Source organism: Scyliorhinus canicula, chromosome 10 (genome assembly GCF_902713615.1).
Source record: "Scyliorhinus canicula chromosome 10, sScyCan1.1, whole genome shotgun sequence".
NCBI lineage: Eukaryota > Metazoa > Chordata > Chondrichthyes > Carcharhiniformes > Scyliorhinidae > Scyliorhinus > Scyliorhinus canicula.
Genome location: NC_052155.1, coordinates 107,937,690 through 107,960,073, shown reverse-complemented (window position 1 = coordinate 107,960,073; position 22,384 = coordinate 107,937,690). Strand labels below are relative to the sequence as shown.

General features: G+C 45.7%; 1 protein-coding gene across 3 annotated transcripts in view; it reads left to right on the top strand.

The window, feature by feature from the left end:
• Window positions 1-22,384, top strand: part of ppp1r42 (protein phosphatase 1, regulatory subunit 42) — a 236,261-nt gene that overhangs the window by 135,839 nt on the left and 78,038 nt on the right. For all 3 annotated transcript variants that reach the window (XM_038809530.1, XM_038809529.1, XM_038809531.1), the window contains one exon: window positions 153-339. In XM_038809530.1, coding sequence (XP_038665458.1) covers window positions 153-339 — 187 coding nt within the window. The remainder of the gene's footprint in view (window positions 1-152; window positions 340-22,384) is intronic.

Here is a 22,384-nt window from a genome sequence, read left to right as displayed (position 1 = left end):
AACGTAGACTGACCAGTGCTGATTTCTGTGAACTGGCACATTCATATAAGTTGCATAAGAAAGAATATATTGTAAAAATGAGCTCTCCATCTTAATTTTTGTTTTCTTCTGTTGATCAAAAATAAGCTAAACTATTTCCCTTTTTTCAAAAGACCAGCCACAAGGAATTCGGCACCATGCACCTAGAAACTATACTTCTCCTGGTATTCGTAGATTTAGGAAGCCTGTTGATCTTCTTGCGAAGATTTCCAACTTGGCATATGCGGGAGATGATGAGAAAAGTGCTTTACCACCAGCCCTCGAGCCCAAGAGTATGGGTGATGGTATGGAAGGAATCAGGTAAGGTCTAGCATCTTCCGTAATGCACAAAATATGCAACAAAGAAAATTAATTTCATAGAACCCAAACCAGCACCTCTATAATATCCAGTTCTAATACATTGTGTAATCAACCCCTTGCACGAGAATTACTTTGGCTAATGTTTCCTATTGGATAAGCGCAAGAGCTATAGAGCTAAAACTGCATTACTCCATTCCAATGTTCTTTGATTTTAAAGTGGAGTTCCTAACTAAAAAATTCAAATTCTTCTAACTTACAAGCTAAAGGCATTTTTTTTGTTGGTTTCATTTTAATTTTCAGTCAACTGAGGGCCTACTGATAGGACTGATTTCAATAATTGAATATAATGGCACAGGGTCTTCAAGTCTTCATTGTAATTTCATTGGGGATTCGAAGAGTCTCTCACTGAAGTTATAGCAGGTCACCAGAACAGACCCAATTTTCAGAGAAAGGAGAATTTTCCCTGCAGGCTTTTGAACCCTGCTTCAGGCTGAAATCTGGGTCAGAAGCCCAGATGGTGTGGGAAGCTGTCATTATGATTTTCCCCAGGAGGCCAATTAATGACCAGAGGACAGGCTTGTCGTCCAGATAAGGGCAGTTTGCAGACTCTTGAAGCTGATGGGCCAATAGAGGCCTTCCAGTTTGAAAGCAGTTTCAGTGGGCTGCAATGGGAGATAGAGAGTTCTTCAAAATGGAATTTAAAATTTAAATTAAAAAATGGTTCTGGTTTGGCAGCTGGGCAGGGCCAACACTGTTGGATAGGGGACGGGGGAAAATCCTTTCTACAGATTAACCTGCAGGAGGGGGGAATCTCTATGCCTATCTGGAACACAGGTCACCTGGCCTGCTGCTGGAGGCTGCCTCAAGGCACCTAAATTAGCCCCTGCTGCCTGTGGGAACCTAGAGGCCGACTAGTCGACCAGTCGTCCTCCGTTAATTAAGTGACCCTTAACAAGTTGTGTTGGCTACCCAGGCACATGTGAGATTAGACCTGCTACTCACTTCCACCCATCTCATCTCCACGATAATGTCCCAGAGTGGGATAGAATCGGTGAGCTGGAATGCCAGCCAACAGCAAAACTATTTTTAACTTTCGATCTACTTCCAGTCCTGGCCATTGGGCTTAAAAATCTAACCCTGAGGGTCCAATTTATTTAGAATAAACAGTCATGAGACAACATTACATTAAAGAATTTAATTTTGTATTAGACCATCTTGTTTTTCTTATCAAAACAATGTGCAGTGTGAGAGTGGATGTACAGGTGCTCTTTGGGTTTTATTTCTTGCTTATATATTGAAACATTGTTAGTTACTGTGGTGATATGAGTGGGAGCACTGCTATTGGTGCAGAGCATTGGTTTCCCATTGGCTCTGGCTGGTCAGGTGCCTCTCGTCTGATTGGCTGGGACTAGTCATGTGACTGCTCACCAATTGGTCGAGAGGCAAGTAGACCCCGCCACCGAGGCGGGGTATAAGTACCCAGGTTTCCCGGCGGTCGGCCTTTCTCTGTAGTCGACCACCGGGCTAACAACTAGCTGATTAAAGCCACAGTTTGGATCTTCATCGTGTCTCACGTCCAATTGATGGTTCATCAATTTAATCAGCTAGAATTTTGGAATGGAGCTACGCATCAAGCCTGACTGCCTCCGCATGCCTCAAATGCGCCTGCAATCTTTATACATTGGCAGGTGTGTTTCAACAGTTACCTGACAACTGCAGCCAGCAAGCCCACCAAGGAGCAGAAACTCCACATCCTCCACTCGTGCGTGGGCACGGCGGTATATTCAATGATTGAGGACAAAAGTGATTATGACGCGGCCATGGATATCCTGAAAGGACACTTTCTCCGGCCGGTCAATGAAGTATACGCACAGCATCTCCTGACGACTAGACAGCAGTTCCCTGGTGAGTCACTGGACGACTTCTACCAGGCCCTCACAGCTCTAGGGAGAATGTGCGCCTGTCCCCAAGTTTCGGCGACTGAGCACATGGAACTTTTAATTATAGACGCTTATGTTGCCGGCATGCAATTCTCCTCTATCCGCCAACGATTGCTGGAGAAGAACGCCCTCAGCCTAGCTGAGGCACGGACCCTTGCAACCTCCCTGGAGGTCGCCGACCTGAACGCCCGCACATACGCCCCTGGCCGCGCAGCAACCCCCTGGAGCTCGTGGCACGCGCCACCCCACTCCTCCGCTGACCCTGACCCCCCCCCCAGGCCTGCGCTGCGGGACGCTCTGACAAGCTATCGGGGCCCCGCTGCCATTTCTGTGGCCTCTCTTAACACCCCCGCCCGTGCTGCCCGGCCTGCTCCGCTCTGTGTAAGATCTGCGGGAAGAAGGGCCACTACGCGGTGGCCTGCCAGACCAAGTCAGTCGCTGCTGTACCGCGCAGCGACCGCGGATCGCCGCCCCCCCCCCCCCCCCCAGGGCCCCGCGCCGCGCACCGACCTCTCTGGCCCGCCTCTCGGCCCCCGCAACGGGCCCACAGTCCTCCTGACCCCACTCCCGGCTGCCCCGACCGGCCCACACACGCCACTGACACTGCCCCCAGCTGCCACGAGGTTCCCACGGGCGCTGCCATCTTGGGTCCCAGACGCCACGTGCGGGTCATGGGCGCCGCCATCTTGGGGCCCTGGCTCCACATGCGGGTCCTGGGCGCCGCCATCTTGGGACCCCGATTCCACGTGCGGGTCCTGGGCGCCGCCATCTTGGGCCAACACGGAAGGCCCTGCCAGCGATTACTCTGCCACCGAGGATGACCTGGAACTCTCGCCACGACTTGCTTCCATCACACTCGACCAGTCGTGACCACGCTCGCTCGCCAAGACTACAACAACGATCCAGCTCAACGGACACAAGACAAAGTGCCTGCTGGACTCCGGGAGCACGGAAAGTTTCGTCCACCCCAACACGGTAAGACGCTGCGCGCTCCCCATCCTCCCAGTTAAGCATAAAATCGAATTGGCCTCGGGTTCGCACTCGGTCCAAATCACCAGGTGCTGCATAGCGGACCTCACCAAGGGGCTGGTTTAGCTCACTCGGCTAAAGCGCTGGCTTTTAAAGCAGACCAAGCAGGCCAGCAGCACGGTTCGATTCCCGTACCAGCCTCCCCGGACCGGCGCCGGAATGTGGCGACTAGGGGCTTTTCACAGTAACTTCATTGAAGCCTACTCGTGACAATAAGCGATTTTCATTTTTTCATTTCACGGTCCAGGGGAGGGTTTTCAAAAACTTCAAACTCCTCATTCTTCCCCGTCTATGCGCTCCGGCACTCTTGGGCCTGGTTTCCAGTGCAACCTGCAGAGCTTAACCTTCCAATTCGGTGGTCCTATTCCCCCCCTTGCTGTCTGCAGCCTCGCGTCCCTCAAAGTGGACCCCCCTTCCTTTTTTGCTAATCTCACCCAAGATTGTAAACCTGTCGCCACTCAGAGCAGACGACACAGTGCCCAGGACCGGACCTTCATCGGGTCCGAGGTCCAGAGGCTCCTTAAGGGAGGAGTTATCGAGGCCAGCAACAGTCCCTGGCGAGCCCAAGTGCTGGTAGTTTGGACAGGGGAGAAAAACCGGATGGTCATTGATTACAGTCAGACTATCAACAGGATTACGCAGCTGGATGCGTACCCTCTCCCCCGTATTTCCGACCTGGTTAACAGGATCGCGAAATACAAAGTCTTTTCCACGGTGGATCTTAAGTCCCCCTACCATCAGCTCCCCATCCACGCAATTGACCGCAAGTACACCGCGTTTGAGGCAGATGGGCGCCTCTACCACTTCCTCAGGGTTCCATTCGGTGTCACAAATGTGGTCTCGGTCTTCCAACGGGAGATGGACCGAATGGTCGACAAGCATGGGTTACGGGCTACCTTCCGTACCTCAATAACGTCACCATCTGCGGCCACGACCAGCAGGACCATGACATCAACCTTCAAAAATCCCTCCGAACCGCGAAACTCCTTAATTTAACCTACAATAAGGATAAGTGCGTGTTTAGCACCGACCGTCTAGCCATCCTCGGCTACGTAGTGTGTAACGGAGTGATAGGCCCCGACCCTGAACGCATGCGCCCCCTGATGGAACTCCCTCTCCCCAACTCCCTCAAAACCCTCAAACGCTGCCTGGGCTTCTTCTCCTATTACACCCAGTGGGTCCCCAACTACGCCGACAAAGCCCGCCCCCTCATCCAGTCCACCTCCTTTCCCCTGTCGATGGAGGCCCACCAGGCCGTTAGCCGCATCAAAGCGGAGATCGCAAAGGCCACGATGCATGCTATCGACGAGTCCCTCCCATTCCAGGTCGAGAGCGACGCGTCTGACGTAGTTATGGCGGCCACCCTGAACCAAGCGGGCAGACCCGTGGCCTTCTTCTCACGAACCCTCCACGCTTCCGAAATCTGCCACTCCTCGGTGGAAAAGGAGGCACAGGCCATAGTCGAAGCTGTGCGATATTGGAGGCACTATCTGGCCGGCAGGAGGTTTACCCTCCTCACAGACCAACAGTCAGTGGCTTTCATGTTCGATAATGCACAGAGGGGCAAGATCAAGAACGACAAGATCTTGTGGTGGTGGATCGAGTTGTCCACGTACAACTACGATATCTTGTATCGTCCTGGTAAGCTCAACGAGCCTCCCGATGCCCTATCCTGCGGTACCTGCGCCAGCGCGCAGATTGACCGCCTCCGCTCCCTCCACGCAGACCTCTGCCATCCAGGGGTCACCTGTTTTTACCACTTTATTAAGACCCGCAACCTGCCCTACTCCGTTGAGGAAGTCAGGACCGTCACCAGGGACTGCCATGTCTGCGCCGAGTGCAAACCGCACTTCTACCGCCCCGAACGAGCGCATCTGATCAAGGCATCATGCCCCTTTGAACGTCTCAGTATAGACTTCAAGGGTCCCCTCCCCTCCAACAACCGTAACGCATATTTCTTGAGTGTTATTGACGAATACTCCCGCTTCCCTTTCAACATTCCCTGTCCTGACATGACCACAACAACCGTCATAAAGGCCCTCCTATCCATCTTCTCCCTATTCTGTTACCTCGCGTACATCCACAGCGACCGGGGGTCCTCCTTTATGAGTGACGAACTGCGTCAATTCCTGCTCAGCAGGGGCATAGCCTCTAGCAGGACGACCAGTTATAACCCCCAGGGTAACGGTCAGGTCAAGCGGGAGAATGGCACCATTTGGAAGACCATCCTGCTGGCCCAGAGATCTCCCTATCCCCCGTTGGCAAGAGGTCATCCCCAACGCCCTTCACTCAATCTGGTCTCCCCTCTGTACTACCACTAATCAAACACCTCATGAACGTCTTCTTGTTTTCCCTAGGAAGTCGTCTTCAGGATCCCCTCTCCCGACCTGGCTGGCCACTCCCGGGCCCACCTTGCTCCGGAAGCATGTGCGGGTGCACAAGTCCGACCCGTTGGTTGAGCGAGTGCAGTTACTCCACGCCAACCCGCAGTATGCGTACGTGGAGTATCCCGACGGTCATCAGGATACGGTCTCGCTTCGGGACCTGGCACCCGCCGGCGTGTGGCCTTCTCCTCTTCCATCAACACCCCCCCCAACCCGAATTCCCCCCAGCGCCCCCCCGCGCCCCCACGACCCAGCGCATATACCCCCTCTTCCCCGATTACAGTGTCTCCACCACCGGCCCAGGGTACGGAGACACATCTACGACCGACGCACCCGGAGGCAAGGACGACCATCGGCCCGACGTCACTGGCTCCACTGCGACGGTCCACCAGAACACCACTGGCACCCAACAGGCTGATCGTGTCCATCTGATGCAACCATGGGACTTTATTGGGCTCTATTGTAATTTTTTTGCATCTTAATGTAGTATGTAGTATTGTTTATTTTGCCACAAGCCAGTGGGCAGCCCATATCTTCTCGATTATCTGTACTCATACCACCAGTCCTCGGACCCCCCCTCTCTCTTCCCCTCACACACACCCCCCCCCGCCTTATTTCTCCACAAGGGGTGAATGTGGTGATATGAGTGGGAGCACTGCCATTGGTGCAGAGCATTGGTTTCTCATTGGCTCTGGCTGGTCATGTGCCTCTCGTCTGATTGACTGGGACTAGTCATGTGACTGCTCACCAATTGGTCGAGAGGCCAGTAGACCCCGCCTCCGAGGCGGGGTATAAGTACCCAGGTTTCCCAGCGGTCGGTCTTTCTCTGTAGTCGACCACCGGGCTAACAACTAGCTGATTAAAGCCACAGTTTGGATCTTCATCGTGTCTCGCGTCCAATTGATGGTTCATCAGTTACTAAGAGCTGTAAATACACAAGAAGCCACAGATAGAACTTGTAACAACTTGTGTTACTCATAAAGTGAAAAGAAAGTAAGATGATTTTAAAATAAATTGAAAATGTTATCACACGGTTTTCTTGTCAGTGTAGCTAGTACCCACAAGTGTTAAACAAAAGCTTCCAGAATTCACAAAATAAGTATCAATGAATGCTAAAACCAGTATCATGTTAATCTGTGGTGTACCTGGTCTCTTTGTACATGGTCTCTTTACTATACTGTCTGCTAGCTACCTATGTAATTAAAAATAATCAATGAAAATGACAGATTCTGTAAAAAAAATATATATAGTTTTTCTTTCATGTCTGACTTTTAGAAAATTATTTGCCTATGGACAGGTCAGACTGATCATTTGCATTAATTTATAAGATAAAGGAAGCAATTGTTACCTAACTTTAAGAATGTCACCAAAACATATGCACTGTGTGAACAGAAAACTGGAATTCATATTCATGGAGGTATTAATTTTTAATAATGAATCAAGATTCATAGTACATAGGTGAAATATTTTTGTTCAGAATCTCATTTTTGAGAAGTTAACTGTCTAGATTACGTATTCAGTATGGAATGCAGCGTGCCCAGCTTTAGTCCTGTTTTAATCAACTTTGCATTGATGTATGTCTTTGACCTTTTGACAACTACTCACTTTAGATGGTTCAGTAAGAAAATGTAAACATTAGTTTGTTCCTTACATCAAGAATGCTTGGTTGGGTGAAGGTGAAATGGAAAAGATTAATATGTACTTAATGAAGTTTGGAAAATTGAGAGTACAATTAAATAATTGTATGAATAATAGTAGTTAAAAACGGGTTTTACTTAAATACTCACTTCCTTCCTTTAGCCCCCACCCCCCATCAATAAGATTGATGAATAGCCTACTGTTTGTACCTTCCAATCCAGTCTCAATTTTTTTTTCCCCCAGCAAATAAACAACATTTTCTTCTCTGTTAATGACCCAAAGGTTGTATCATTAAAGGGGAAAAGTAGACTTTCAGTCTCGGACCAAGATTTTTTTTAAAAATTTTGTTCGCTGACATTTCTTAAGAGGTCTGCCTTGCTTGATTAATTCTGGCCATGCCTCCTGAGAGAAATAATGAAATGAGTTCTCCTTCTGGCTATTACGATTGTGGAATTTTTTCACTGAAACGATGGTTGATCATGCAAAAGAATAACAATTTCTGCATCCAGTATTTAATTCATTACATTAGGAACTCAAATAAATGCATTTTTAGGCTAATTTATTTTGGTTTAGGCAATTCATACGTTCTATTAAAGTTGCACGATTTAAATTTATTAAGGTAGTATTAGTCAATCTCAGATAAGTACATACTGATTTTCTATCTCCAGTTATTAGTGTGATGCATATTGATATATATATTTTATATATACATCTATGATCGCTAACTGTATATTTCTAGAAATCAATTCAGATAGTAGAGAAACCACAGCTTAACATAGTCAGCTTTAGAATAAAGTTAATATAAATTACAATATCTTGAAATAATTTCACGCATTGGAAAAATAGCTGAAATCTGATGTTTCAATTATTTCATACTGCAGTTTTCAAATATTGTAAAATATTACATGAAGGTCATTGAGCTTATGAAAGGTATGAAATATTTCCAATCGAAGAGGACCACGTCATTTGGCCTGAAAGCATGGTAAATGTGTTATCTGAATCAAACAGAAATGGTTCAATATTTGAATTTAGATTTATTGAACAGAAATGTTAACATATCGTTTGTTATCAGTGGTATAAAATTTTTGTTTTTAACTTTAATGGGGATATTAGTTTTCATAGCACAAAGTTCCTCAATCCAGTGAACCAATTCTCCTTGCCGAATAAACCTCAGTGATTAGTATAGATTAGTTATTTATTTTCTCCAGTGAAGTCAGACTGTGGGCCTCCACAACTCCCTGAATACTCCTGTGTTCCAACACTGCCGACAAAAACAATTTACTTTTTTAAAAATTTAGAGTACCCAATTATTTTTTTCCAATTAAGGGGCAATTTAGCGTGGCCAATCCAGCTACCATGCACATCTTTGGGTTGTGGGGGTGAAACCCACGCAGACTCGGGGAGAATGTGCAAACTCCATACAGACAGTGACCCAGGTCTGGGTTCGAACCTGGGTCTCAGCACTGTAGGCAGCAGTGCTATTCACTGCACCACTGTGCTGCACATGACAAAAGCAATTTACGTTTGTTTTTGTTTTTTAAATAATTTTTATTGAAATTTTTACAAAATATAAACATCACAACAATATTAACAAAACAACCGCGGTAAAAACCCCAAGAACAACACCCACCCAACTTCAAAAGCAACTACAAACAAAAGAAAAAACAAAAGAACACCCAAACAACAAAAGGGAAAGAGATAACACCCGCCACATCCCACAAACCCATGTACACAGTTCTCCCTCCCACCGAACCAAACCCCCCCCCCCCCCCCCCCCCCGGTTGCTGCTGCTGCCGGCCTATTTCCCTACCGTTCTGCCAGGAAGTCCAGGAAAGGCTGCCACCGCCTAAAGAACCCTTGTACTGATCCCCTCAGGGCAAATTTCACCTTCTCCAATTTAATGAACCCCTCCATATCATTGATCCAGGCCTCCACGCTTGGGGGCCTTGCATCCTTCCATTGGAGCAAGATCATCCACCGGGCTACTAGGGACACAAAGGCCAGAACACCGGCCTCTTTCGCCTCCTGCACTCCCGGCTCCGCTGCAACCCCAAAAATTGTGAGTCCCCAGCCTGGCTTGACCCTGGATCCCACCACCCTCGACACCGTCCTTGCTACCCCCTTCCAAAACTCCCCCAGCGCTGGGCATGCCCAAAACATATGGGCGTGGTTCGCTGGGCCCCCCGAGCACCTAGCACACCTGTCTTCGCCCCCGAAAAACCTACTCATCCTCGTCCCAGTCATGTGGACCCTATGCAGCACCTTGAACTGGATGAGGCTAAGCCTCGCACAGGAAGAGGAGGAATTCACTCTCTCCAGGGCATCCGCCCACGTCCCCTCCTCAATCTCCTTACCCAGCTCCTCTTCCCATTTACCCTTCAGCTCCTCCACCGAGGCCTCGTCTACTTCCTGCATCACCCGGTATATGTCCGAAATCCTCCCTCCTCCAACCCACAGCCCCGAGAGCACCCTGTCCTGCACCCCACGTGGGGGCAGCAAGGGGAACCCCTCCATCTGCCACCTGGCAAACGCCCTCACCTGCATGTACCTAAACATGTTCCCCGGGGGGAGCCCAAACTTCCGCTCTAACTCCCCCAAGCTCGCGAACCTCCCCTCCACAAACAGGTCCCTCAACCTCCTAACCCCTACCCTGTGCCAGCCCAGAAATCCACCATCAATGCTCCCTGGGACAAACCGATGGTTCCCCCGTATCGGGGCCTCCATCGAGCCCCCCACTTCTCCCTTATGCCGTCTCCATTGCCCCCAAACTTTGAGGGGAGCCGCCACCACCGGGCTCGTGGTATACCTCATTGAAGGGAGCGGCAACGACGCCGTTACCAGCGTCTCCAGGCTCGTGCCCACACATGACGCCACCTCCATCCTCTTCCATGCTGCCCCTTCCTCGTCCATTACCCACTTACGCACCATCGCTGCGTTGGCAGCCCAATAGTACCCACAGAGGTTGGGCAATGCCAGGGGGGTCGGAGAATTTTGCCCCTGATCTCTGAAGAGTTTTTTTTTCAATATCTGTGTGATAATGTGGACAAGATTAAGAGGTGTGAAGTGCACTATATGTGTCCTCAAAGGAACATTCATTGTCCGTGTTCTATTAACAGCTTTATGAAAAGGTAAGAGGGGAAATGTTTTTAGAGGTAATGTTGAATGTCTATTTTTTCTGGTTCCTGATATGGGGCTAGGGTTCCCCTGTGGTTCACGACTCCTCTGAGGTGCCATGAATCACATTGCCTTAAAAAGAAGGCCCAACTCCATTAAAATTGCAGAAGTCTGAAATGGCTGCCTGTAATGGAACTAGCCGGCGCAAGATACTGCATGTGGGCTTGCTACTTGAATCAGCAAAAATTGTTGAAACCAGAATGCAGAAAGAAATCCTGGAATCAGGCCTTGCCCGCTATTTATTAAGCCTCCGACACAAATGGAGATGTGAAATTCTGAGTCTAAATCTATCCCTTTTAAAATAATCTTGGATTTGGATTTGTTTATTGTCATGTGTGCCGAGGTACAGTGAAAAGTATTTTTCTGCATGCAGCTCAAACAGATCATTTAGTACATGAAAAAAACAGCGTAATAGGACAACACAAGGTACCTTTAAGGTACCACAGTGTACCTTTAAATCTTTAATTCCTATTTCTTTAATAAAACTTTTCATCACATGTCCTCATATCTTCATAAAATCCGGCAGCAGTTGTGGAAAGAAAAGTGAAGTTAGCATTGCAGATCGATGACTAATTATCAAAACACTGACAGCATGGCTTTGCTGTTGAGCATTTTCTGTTTATATTTGTGATTTCCAGCATCCCCGGTGTTTTGCTTTTCTGATGTCTTCCCATGTGGTTCAAAGTCAAATTTTGTTTCTTATAAAAATGGAACAATTTACTATGTTAAAGACACTATATAAATGCAAGTTGTTATTTTAATTACAACTTTGATTAAAGATTCTCTTCAGATAGTTCAAGGAGGGATAAAGTGGCACAGTACAGAGAAGTCAAAGAAGGCCTTTGCAAGAGGTTGGTCTGTGTGGTCTGGACAGGTAGAAATAGGATTGTAAAGTTCAATGATAATGAAAGTGAGCAGCCATGGAAGTCAGTGGAGGGGTTTATATGAAGAATAGGCATGAGGGTGGAGAAGTTAGGAGCAAGGAGAATTGATGTGGAAGATGAAATTACTAAGAGTGACTAATCACTTTGCGCAGGGGCTGAAAGGGAAGAGAAGATATGAAATCTGGTAAGTGACTTGGATGGGCATGAATGGAGGGTGAGATGCTTGAATAAAGGAAAGATGCTGAGGATTATGAAGAACCTGACGTATTTCATGACAAGGTTTTAGAGTTCTGGAGTTTCCATCTGATTGAACTGGTTTTCATGTCAAAGTTCAGCTGAAAATGGTACTGCAAGTGTGGATCATGAACCGAAAGAGAAAATGCTTGAAAATCTCAGCAGGTCTGGCAACATTTGTAGGGAGAGGAAAGAGCTAACGTTTTGAGTCCGATGACTCTTTGTCAAAGCTAACAGACAGAGAAAGTGGGAAATATTTATACTGTGGTGTGAGAATGAAAGATGAGTCATAGCCACAGAAACCCAGGGAAACCGAGTGCTATTGGCCACAGAAACCAAAGGGAAAGAGTGCTAATAGCAGTCCCCAGAGAGAACAAAAGATGTGAAAGGCCAAACAGCAGAGAAACTAACATCAGAGGATGAACTGTAAATGTGGGGGGAGCGGAAGGGGGAAGCAAAGAGGAGAAACGGTAAGAAAAGGTGGATAAGATGGGGGGGGGGGGGTTAAATATATATTAAGAAAGACAAGAAAGAAAGAAATGGTAAATGACAGTTAAAATGAAATGGGATGAAAACAAATGGGTCGAGGTGGGGTAAAGCTAATCATCTGAAGTTGTTGAATTCGATTGTGTTTTGTTTTCAATGCAACTCAAGTTTCTGTGATCTCTTGCATGAGCTTTTTAAAATACTGTGCTGAAAATAGGCCCTGCCCATAAAACTGGCCATTCCCTCAGGGTGAATTAATTACCATTGGGAATTTCTGCTAATTGTACTCATTTACCGACCTTCAAGGAGGCTTTAAACATTATGTGGTTCTTTAGGATCCAAGGATACTAGATATGTTTTAAAGCTTTTAAGTGTGATATGTGTATTAATTAACAAAGAAACTGGTTAATGTACCTCAACATAACTAGAAAATACTTCATATATTCTTTAAAGTGCATTTCAGTAATTTAATATCGGGTAACTCAGAGGTGGTGGATTGATTCTGATTAAAAATGCTTATTTATTTTGACAAAACTATTTTCAACTATTTAAATCAAACTTGGCCAAGTTGGCATTTTTAAGTACATGATGGAAAAAATGTTAAGCAAAATTAAAAGCAAGTGTGTTCAAAGTACATCCTGATTGTACTGATTCATAGCAGATTTGGTATTTGGTAAGATGTAAATGATGGGAAACCACTTTTTGAAACAGGCACAATTTGCACCAGAATGGGGAAAGGGGAAGCAAAGGGGAGAAAGGGTAAGGAAAGGTGGATAAGATATGGGGGGGGGGGGAGGGGGGTGTAAATATATATGAAGAAAGACAAGAAATAACTAAATGGTAAAAGACAGTAAAATTAAATGGGATGAAAACAATTTCCCCTTCCCCTCCCCCCACATCTACATCTGTCACAGCTTACCCTCTGATGTTAGTTTCTCTGCTGTTTGGCCTTTCACACCTTTTGTTCTCTCTGGGGACTGCCATTAGCACTGTTTCCCCTTGATTTCCGTAGCTATTAGCACCAAGTTTCCCTGGGTTTCTGTGGCTATGACTCATCTTTCATTCTCACTCCACAGTACAAGTATTTCCCACTTTCTCTGTCTTTTACTATCTAGGGGCTGGTTTAGCACAGGGCTAAATCGCTGGCTTTGAAAGTAGACCAAGGCAGGCCAGCAGCACGGTTCAATTCCCGTACCAGCCTCCCTGAACAGGCGCTGGAATGTGGTGACTAGGGGCTTTTCACAGTAACTTCATTTGAACCCTACTTGTGACAATAAGCGATTTTCATTTTAGCTTTGACAAAGGGTCATCTGGATTCGAAAAACGTCAGCTCTTTTCACTCTGTACAGATGCTGCCAGACCTGCTGAGATTATCCAGCATTTTCTCTTTGGTTTCAGATTCCATCATCCACAATAATTTGCTTTTATATTTGTCCTTGCCTGACTGCCCCAACGACCACCCATAACCCCCGGCGACTGCTGAAGCCGCTGGCTGTGCGGCTGAAGGCTATCGCTAATAGGGAATTGGCAATTATGGTTAAGTGAGCACTTCACACATTCCAAATGGATTTCCGTGGGTAGGTGGGCCAAGTAGCATGTGGGAGTCATTATTTAGCATCCCAATCACACCTTGATGCTTGGATATTGTGCTTTAACACTGTGGGAGGAAACACCACATGCACAGCAGCCAACATCTGAACACCCAGGGGATGGTACACAGCTCCGGGGACATGTCCGTGGCCGGAGGATGGGTGGGAGCCAATGGGAAGGGACGATGCATGGAGAGATGGGCCAACGTTCAGAGATCGGCCCGCATTGCAGAAGAAAGTGACAGAGGCATCATACTCGTTCCGCCCAAGGGTATTTAATGTGTAATACAAGTTCCCACTCTCCAATGGTGCCGCCTCCCCACCTTCTATCTACCTACCTCCTACCTAGCCCCCTCAACCCCCTCCCCCCTTCTCCCAGTGCCCTCAGTGATCCTCAACATGCTTGACCCTCCTGGCTTTAATGCTAGGTATGGGTGTCTCCCCAGGATACACATCTGTAGTGGAGGCAGCCAGCTGCTTGTTCCGTGGCCTTCGATGCGCCTGGCAGGAGTGATCTGGGACTCTAAGGCCAGAGGCCCCTGGCTCACTTATCAGTGGCATACGCACAGCCATGCCATCCTGTTCTGTGTGCTGACTTCGCGACGCGGCCTCACCAGAGGGGTGGAACTCGAGGGAGCTGGTAGCTACCATCGCTACTCCATGGGATGGGTGCGGGTTGGCACTCAGTGCCCCCTCCTTCCACTCGGTGCCCATAAGTCCTTGGGATTCACCTTGGAATGGAGGGGCAGCTGGACCGAGCCTTGGTTGCCCCTGCATCATCTGACTCTGCCAGCCCTGGCAGTTCCCCATGGTCCACACCATCATGTCAATGCCCTCAGTGATGCTCCTCAGTGACTGGAACATGCTCTGCAGTGCTTCGACAATGCCTACTTGCGACTGGGACAAGCTCTGCAGCGCCTTGGCCATTCCCATCTGAGAGTAGGACATGTCCCGCAGAACTTCATCAAGATCAGCCTTGACATCCCCCAGCGAGGCAGACATTCTATCGCGACCATCAGCTATGGCCGTCACCAACTGTTCAACGCATTTGTTATGGGCCAGGGTTTAAAGAACATCAAAGTATATCATGGAGTTCACCTGACCCACAACTTTGAATAGATTTTGGTTATGGGGAGCACAATGGCCCACTTTACAGGTATGATGCAATAGAGATCTAAAGTATTTTTAAAACAAGCCAATGTTTATTCTATGAATCCAGTTAACATTTTATAAACCCACAGTAAACATCTTACCAACTACCAACACTGATAACCCCCCAAAAAGATACAGTACTCTATAGGTAACCTTTAGTAATTTTCCTAACAACATCCACAAGCCAAAACACTTTTTAACAAAGACAGTAGGTTTGAATTCTCTACAGAGAACAGTTTTCACTTTTAAATTATCAAGTGATCGAAACACCTTGTTTAACATACAGAGAAAGACCAATATGCATCTGCTTGGTTTGAATGCAGTTCTCCAACTGAAAGTGAAACTAAAACACAGAGCCAAAAAGAGCTTCCAGCTCAAAACGAAAGTAAAAAGCAGAATCACATTCCAGCTCCACCCACACAATGACATCACTGCAGCCATTTGATAAAACACACTTTTCTTAAAGGGACTCTCACATGGCACCTACCCCCAAGAAAAAAATAAACCATCAACTTCAAGATGGTTTCATTTTTCACCTTTTCACTTTCCTTTAAGAAATATTGACAGTAAATATACGTTTTATTTTACAAAACAAAACACGCAAACATTTATAATAACATAGTCCATTTTAGTTCTTCTTCCTCCACCGAACCTGCTTCTCTTCATCACATTCATGACAAAGCATCGGCTATCACAATTTTCTCATCCTGCCACATGTATTATTTTTAAATTAAATGGCTGTAACAATAAACTCCATCGAAACAGTCTTGCGTTGTTATTCCGGAATCACTCCAAAAACGTCAATGGATTATGATCATTATCTATAATTGTGTCAGACGGATTGCTGGCAATATAGATTTGAAAATGTTGTAAAGCCAGCACCAAGCTCAAAGTTTCCTTCTCAATTGTTGAATACTACTTCTGGTGCTTATTTAATTTCTTTGAAAAATAACCAGTAGGCCACTCTAGTCATAGAATTATCATAGAATTTACAGTGCAGAAGGAGACCATTCAGCCCATCGAGTCTGCACCGGCTCTTGGAAAGAGCACCCTACCCAAGGTCAACACCTCCACCCTTTCCCCATAACCCAGTAACCCCACCCAACACTAAGGGCAATTTTGGATACTAAGGGTAATGTATCATGGCCAATCCGCCTAACCTGCACATCTTTGGACTGTGGGAGGAAACCGGAACACCCGGAGGAAACCCACGCTCACATGGGGAGGATGTGCAGACTCCGCACAGACAGTGACCCAAGCCGGAATCGAACCTGGGACCCTGGAGCTGTGAAGCAATTGTGCTATCCACAATGCTACCGTGCTATCCTTCATCGTCTTCGTGTAAAAGCACCACACCTACGCTCATATCACTCGCATCAGCAGCCACTTTGAATGGTTTTGTATAATGTGGGATGGCCCACATGGAGCAGTGGTTAACACAGCTTTCAGGCCATCAAATGCCTGTTGATGCTCAGCTGTCCACAAAAAGGCATTATTTCCCTTTGTGTCAAGGGTATTGGAAACTCCCCAATAACTTTTGTTTTCACATCCCGTGGGACCATTCAACCCTGTCCGATTGTACGGCTAAGGAAAGTGACTTGGGCTTTTCCGAATTCACTTATGGTTAGGTTTACAACCAAACCCGTCTCCTGAAGTCGATCGAATAACTCCATCAGATGCTTTGAATGTTCTTTCCATGTCTGACTGAAAATGACCAGATCGTTGACGTATACCGCACAATTGGGTAATCCTGAAACGACTTTGTTCGTTAACCATGGAAATGTGGCTGGGGTGTTTTTCATGCCAAATGGCATAACTTTGAAATGGTATATACCGTCTGGAGTCACAAAAGCTGAAATCTCCTTCCCCCTTTCGGATAAAGGTACCTGCCAGTAACTTTTAAGTAAATCCAATTCGGAAATAAAAACTGATTGTCCCACCTTTTCAAAGCAATCCGCCAAACGTGGGACAGGATAAGAGTCCGTTCTTCTAACTGCATTAACCTTTCTACAGTCCACACACAAACTTTCGGTACCGTCCGGTTTTGGTACCTTCACTATGTTTGAGCTCCATTGGCTGCAACCCACTTCAATTATGCCATTTTTAAGCATACTTTCAATTTCCTTGTTAACCTATGCCAATTTTAAAGGGTTAAGTCTATATGGATGTTATTTAATTCGAACAGCATTTCCCACATCTACATCATGTATAGCCATTTTAGTACTTCCCAACTTATCTCCACAAACTTGCCCATGTGATATCAATAACTCTTTCAGGTCAGTACGTTTTCTGGAGGGTAAATCGACAATTCATCCCAATTTTTAAGAACATCCTCATTTTCCAATTTAATTTGAGGGATGTCAAATTCAAAGTCATCTGGATTTGGTTCTTCACTTGAGATAGAATCTTTAAAACCTCCTCCTTGTGCTCTCCTTCCCTTTCAAAGTACCTTTTAAGCATATTCACATGACACACTCAGAGTCTTCCTTCTATCTGGCGTTCTTAATTCACCTCACTTAATTTCCTTTCAATCTGATAAGGTTCACAAAACCTTGCTTTTAAGGGTTCACCTACCACTGATAACAATACTAAAACGTTGTCTCCACTGGCAAAACTATGAACTTTTGCTTTCTTGTCCGCTCCCTGTTTCATCACATGTTTTGCAACTTTTAAATGTTGTCTCGCCAATTCCTCTGCTCTATTTAGTCGTTCCCTAAAATTTGACACATAATCCAATAATGTAAGTTCCAACTGCTCACTCACCAATTTTTCCTTAATCAATTTGAGTGGTCCTCTTACCTCATGAACAAAAATTAGTTCAAAAGGACTGAATTTGATTGACTCATTAGGTGCATCCCTAATTGCAAACAGTACAAATGGAATTCCTTTATCCCAATCCTCTGGATACTCTTGACAATAAGCCCTCAACATTGTCTTTAATGTCTGATGCCACCTTTCTAATGCTCCCTGCGATTCTGGATGGTACGCAGTTGATTTAAATTGTTTTATTCCTAAGCTATCCATAACGTCTTTGAATAACTTGAGGTAAAATTTGATCCTTGATCCGATTGTATTTCTGTGGGTAGTCCATATCTATTAAAGAATTTAAGGAACTCCTCCACAATCTTTCTAGCTGTAATATTGAGTACTGGAATGGCCTCTGGAAACCTAGTAGACACATCCATAATAGTCAAAAGATATTGATCCCCACTTTTCGTTTTAGGAAGTGGTCCTATGCAATCAATTAAGACCCTTATAAAAGGTTCCTCAAATGCTGGAAAGGGTATTAAGGGCGCTGATGTTATCACTGCTTGAGGTTTCCCTATTACTTGACATGTGTGACATGATCGACAAAATTTAACTACATCTTTATGTAGTCCAGGCCAATAAAAATGGTTCTGTATTTTAGCGTGAATTTTTCTTACTCCCAAATGACCTCCCACTGGTACCTCATGTGCTACTTGCAACACCTCCTTTCTATACCCTACTGGCAAGACCACTTGATGAACCTCTGCCCACTTTTCATCCGCCTGCATATGTAAAGGTCTCCATTTTCTTATCAAGACATCATTTTTACTTACGACGGTAGCTGAGCATTTAAAATTGCCTGAGATACAGTCGGACTCATTGGAAATGGTAAAAATTCAGTTACAAATCAAGCAACTTGCACATGAAAAATAATTAAAGCAGCTTGAATATGAAATGAGAGACAAGGAGAGAGAAGAAAGGAAATAATAAAGAATAGCCCTGGCAGAACAAAAAGAAAGAAAAAGGGAGGTACAGATCAGGGAAAAAGAGAGAGAAAGAGATAGAGAAGAAAAAGAAAAGGAGAGAGAGGAAAGGGAAAAAGTGAGAGTTTGAACTTCAGACAATGGCCATGAAACATGACAGTCAGTTAAAATTGGTGGATGTAAGGGGAAATGTACAGTTTGAGGAGAGTGATGAGGATAATGAGCTTGTGCGTCATACTCAAAGGCTTGGTAGGGATCTATTTAAATATGTCCAAGCATTGCCAAGGTTTGATTAGAAGGAGGTAGAAGCCTTTTTAATTTCATTTGAGAAGGTAGCTAAACAAATGAAATGGCCACAGGACATGTGGGTATTACTGATTCAAACAAAGTTGGTAGGTAGGGCTAGTGAAGTGTTTGCATCACTATCAGAGGAGGTATCTGGGATGTATGAGGAGGTGAAAAAATCCATGTTAGCTGCCTGAACTGCCTGAAGCCCACAGACAAAGGTTTAGAAATTTAAGGAAAGAACCTGGTCAAACATACATGGAGTTTGAAAGAATCAAACAGAGTAATTTTGATAGGTGGATAGGGGCTTTGAAAATAGACCAAACGTATGAAGCTCTCAGAGAAATGATACTTTTGGAGCAGTTTAAAAATTCAATTTCTGATGTAGTGAGAACGCATGTGGAAGAACAGAGGGTTAAAACTGTGAGGTTGGCAGCAGAAATGGCAGATGACTATGAATTAGTTCATAAATCCAATCTTGGTTTCCGACATTGGTTTCAACCTGTGATGGATAGAAACTGGGGAAAAGAGAAATACTCAAGTGATAGAGGTAAAATAGATCTGATGGGAGATAATAAGGAGAGTGTACCTCAGATTAAAAAAGAAATCCTGGAGGGTGGAAGTGAAATGAAAAATTTCAAATGTTTTCACTGTAATCAACTAGGTCATGTAAAGCCACAATGTTGGTGGCTGAAGAAAAGCACTGGGAAGGTTGATGTGATAAAATAGGATAAGTCAGTGGGGTTTGTTAAAGTGGTAAAGGAAAGCACAAGTAAAGCGAAGGAGGTGCAAAAGATTGTACAGCCTGATCAAGAGGTGATTGATCAGAAGGTGCCAGATCTCTTTAAAGAATTTAATTGTGTGGGTAAAGTGTACTCATGTGTACCAGGAAGAGTAGGTAAAGAAGTCACAATTTTAAGAGATACGGAAGCTAGTCAATCTTTAATGGTAAGAGATGAGGTGTTATGTAGTTTGGGAGGAATATTCCCAGAAAAGGTGGTAATATGTGGAATTCAGGGTGAGAAGAGTAGTGTGTTTCATTATATAAGGTAAGGTTAGAGCAGCACGGTGGCGCAGTGGGTTAGCTCTGCAGCCTCACGATGCCGAGGTCCCAGGTTCGATCCTGGCTCTGGGTCACTGTCTGTGTGGAGTTTGCACATTCTCCCCGTGTTTGCGTGGGTTTCGCCCCCACAACCCAAAGATGTGCAGGCTAGGTAGATTGGCCACACTAAATTGTCCCTTAATTGGAAAAAATGAATTGGATACTCTAAATTTATATTTAAAAAAATATAAGGTAAGGTTGGAAAGTCCAGTGAAGAATGGTGAAGTGGTAGTAGGAGTAATAGAGAAACTATCTTGTCCAGGAATACACTTTATCTTGGGTAATGATATAGCTGGATCACAGGTGGGAGTGATGCCTACTGTGGTTGATAAGACAGTGGAAAATCAGACAACCGAAGTGTTGAAGGACGAATATTCTGGGATTTTTCCAGATTGTGTCGTAACAAGTCACAGGTTAAGACAAGAGGAGAAATCAAAGATTGAAGATAAAGTTGAAGTTCAATTATTAGAAACGATTTTTGATCAGATGGTTGGAAAAGAACAAGAACAGGTGGAGGATGAGGCGGATATTTTTAGTTCAGGAAAATTGGTGGAGTTACAACAGAAAGATATAGAAATTAAACGGATGTATCAGAAAGCATACACGGAAGAGGGATCTGAGCGTATACCAGAACGTATGAAGCTCACAGAGAAATTAGACTTTTGGAGGAATTTAAAAATTCAATTCCTGATGTAGTGAGAACACAAGTGGAAGAGCAGAGGGTTAAAATTGCGAGGTTAGCAGCAGAAATGGCAAATGATTATGAATTAGTTCATAAATCAAAGCTTGGTTTCCATGGTCATTGTTTGAAGTTCAAACTCTCACTTTTTCCCTTTCCTCTCCTTTTCTTTTTCTTGTCTATCTCGTTCTCTCTCTTTTTCTTTTTCCCTGATCTGTACCTCCCTTTTTCTTTCTTTTTGTTCTGCCAGGGCTATTCTTTATTATTTCCTTTCTTCTCTCTCCTTTTCTCTCATTTCATATTCAAGCTGCTTTAATTCTTTTTCATCTGCAAGTTGCTTGATTTGTAACTGATTTTTTACCATTTCCAATGAGTCTGACTGTATCTCAGGCAATTTTAAATGCTCAGCTACCGTCGTAAGTATCTCACGTTTTCGTATTCTGTGAGGTAATGTTTTTTTAAAAATAATTTTTATTGAGAAATTTTGATTTTATACAACAATAACGCACCTTAGTAAAATACCGAAAATAACAATAATATTAACAATCATATACATTCGCCCCATCCCCATGAACAACCCAGCATTTTAACAACAACGCAAATTAACACACTATAAAGTTACAGAATAAACACTACAATAATGCCCCCCCCCCCCCCCCCCCCCCGGGTTGCTGCTGCTATTGACCCAGTTACCTATCTCTGAGCCAGGAAGTCCAGAAAAGGCTGCCACCGTTTATAGAACCCTTGTGTTGATCCTCTCAGGGCAAATTTGACCTTTTCCAATTTTATAAATCCCGCCATGTCACTGATCCAGGTCTCCACGCTTGGGGGCCTCGCATCCTTCCACTGTAGCAGAATCCTTCGACGGGCTACTAGGGACGCAAAGGCCAGGACCCCGGCCTCTTTCGCCTCCTGCACTCCCGGCTCCACCCCAACCCCAAAAATCGCGAGTCCCCACCCTGGCTTGACCCTGGATCCAACCACCCTCGACACCGTCCCCGCCACCCCCTTCCAGAATTCTTCCAGTGCTGGGCATGCCCAGAACATATGGGCGTGGTTCGCAGGACTCCCCGAACATCTGGTGCACCTGTCCTCACCCCCGAAGAACCTACTCATCCTAGTCCCGGACATGTGGGCCCGGTGCAGCACCTTAAATTGGATGAGACTAAGCCTCGCACATGAGGAGGAAGAGTTGACTCTCTCCAAGGCCTCCGCCCAAGTCCCGTCCTCTATCTGCTCCCCGAGTTCCTCCTCCCATTTAGCCTTCAGCTCCTCCACTGACGACTCCTCCACCTCCTGCATTACCTTATAGATGTCAGACACCTTCCCCTCTCCTACCCACACCCCCGAAAGCACTCTGTCCATCGTCCCCTGCGAGGGCAGCAAAGGGAATCCCTCTACCTGTCGCCTAGCAAACGCCTTTACCTGCAGGTATCTGAACATGTTCCCCTGGGGAAGGCCAAATTTATCTTCCAGTTCCCCCAGGCCCGCAAACCTCCCGCCAATAAACAGGTCCCTCAATTTGCTGATGCCCGCCCTTTGCCATCCCCTGAATCCCCCATCCGTGTTCCCCGGGATGAACCGATGGTTGCCACCCAGTGGAGCCTCCATCGAGCCCCCTGTTTCCCCCCGATGCCGTCTCCACTGTCCCCAGATTCTTAGGGTCGCCGCCACCACCGGGCTCGTGGTAACCCTCTTGGGGGAAAGCGGCAACGGTGCCGTTACCATGGCACCCAGG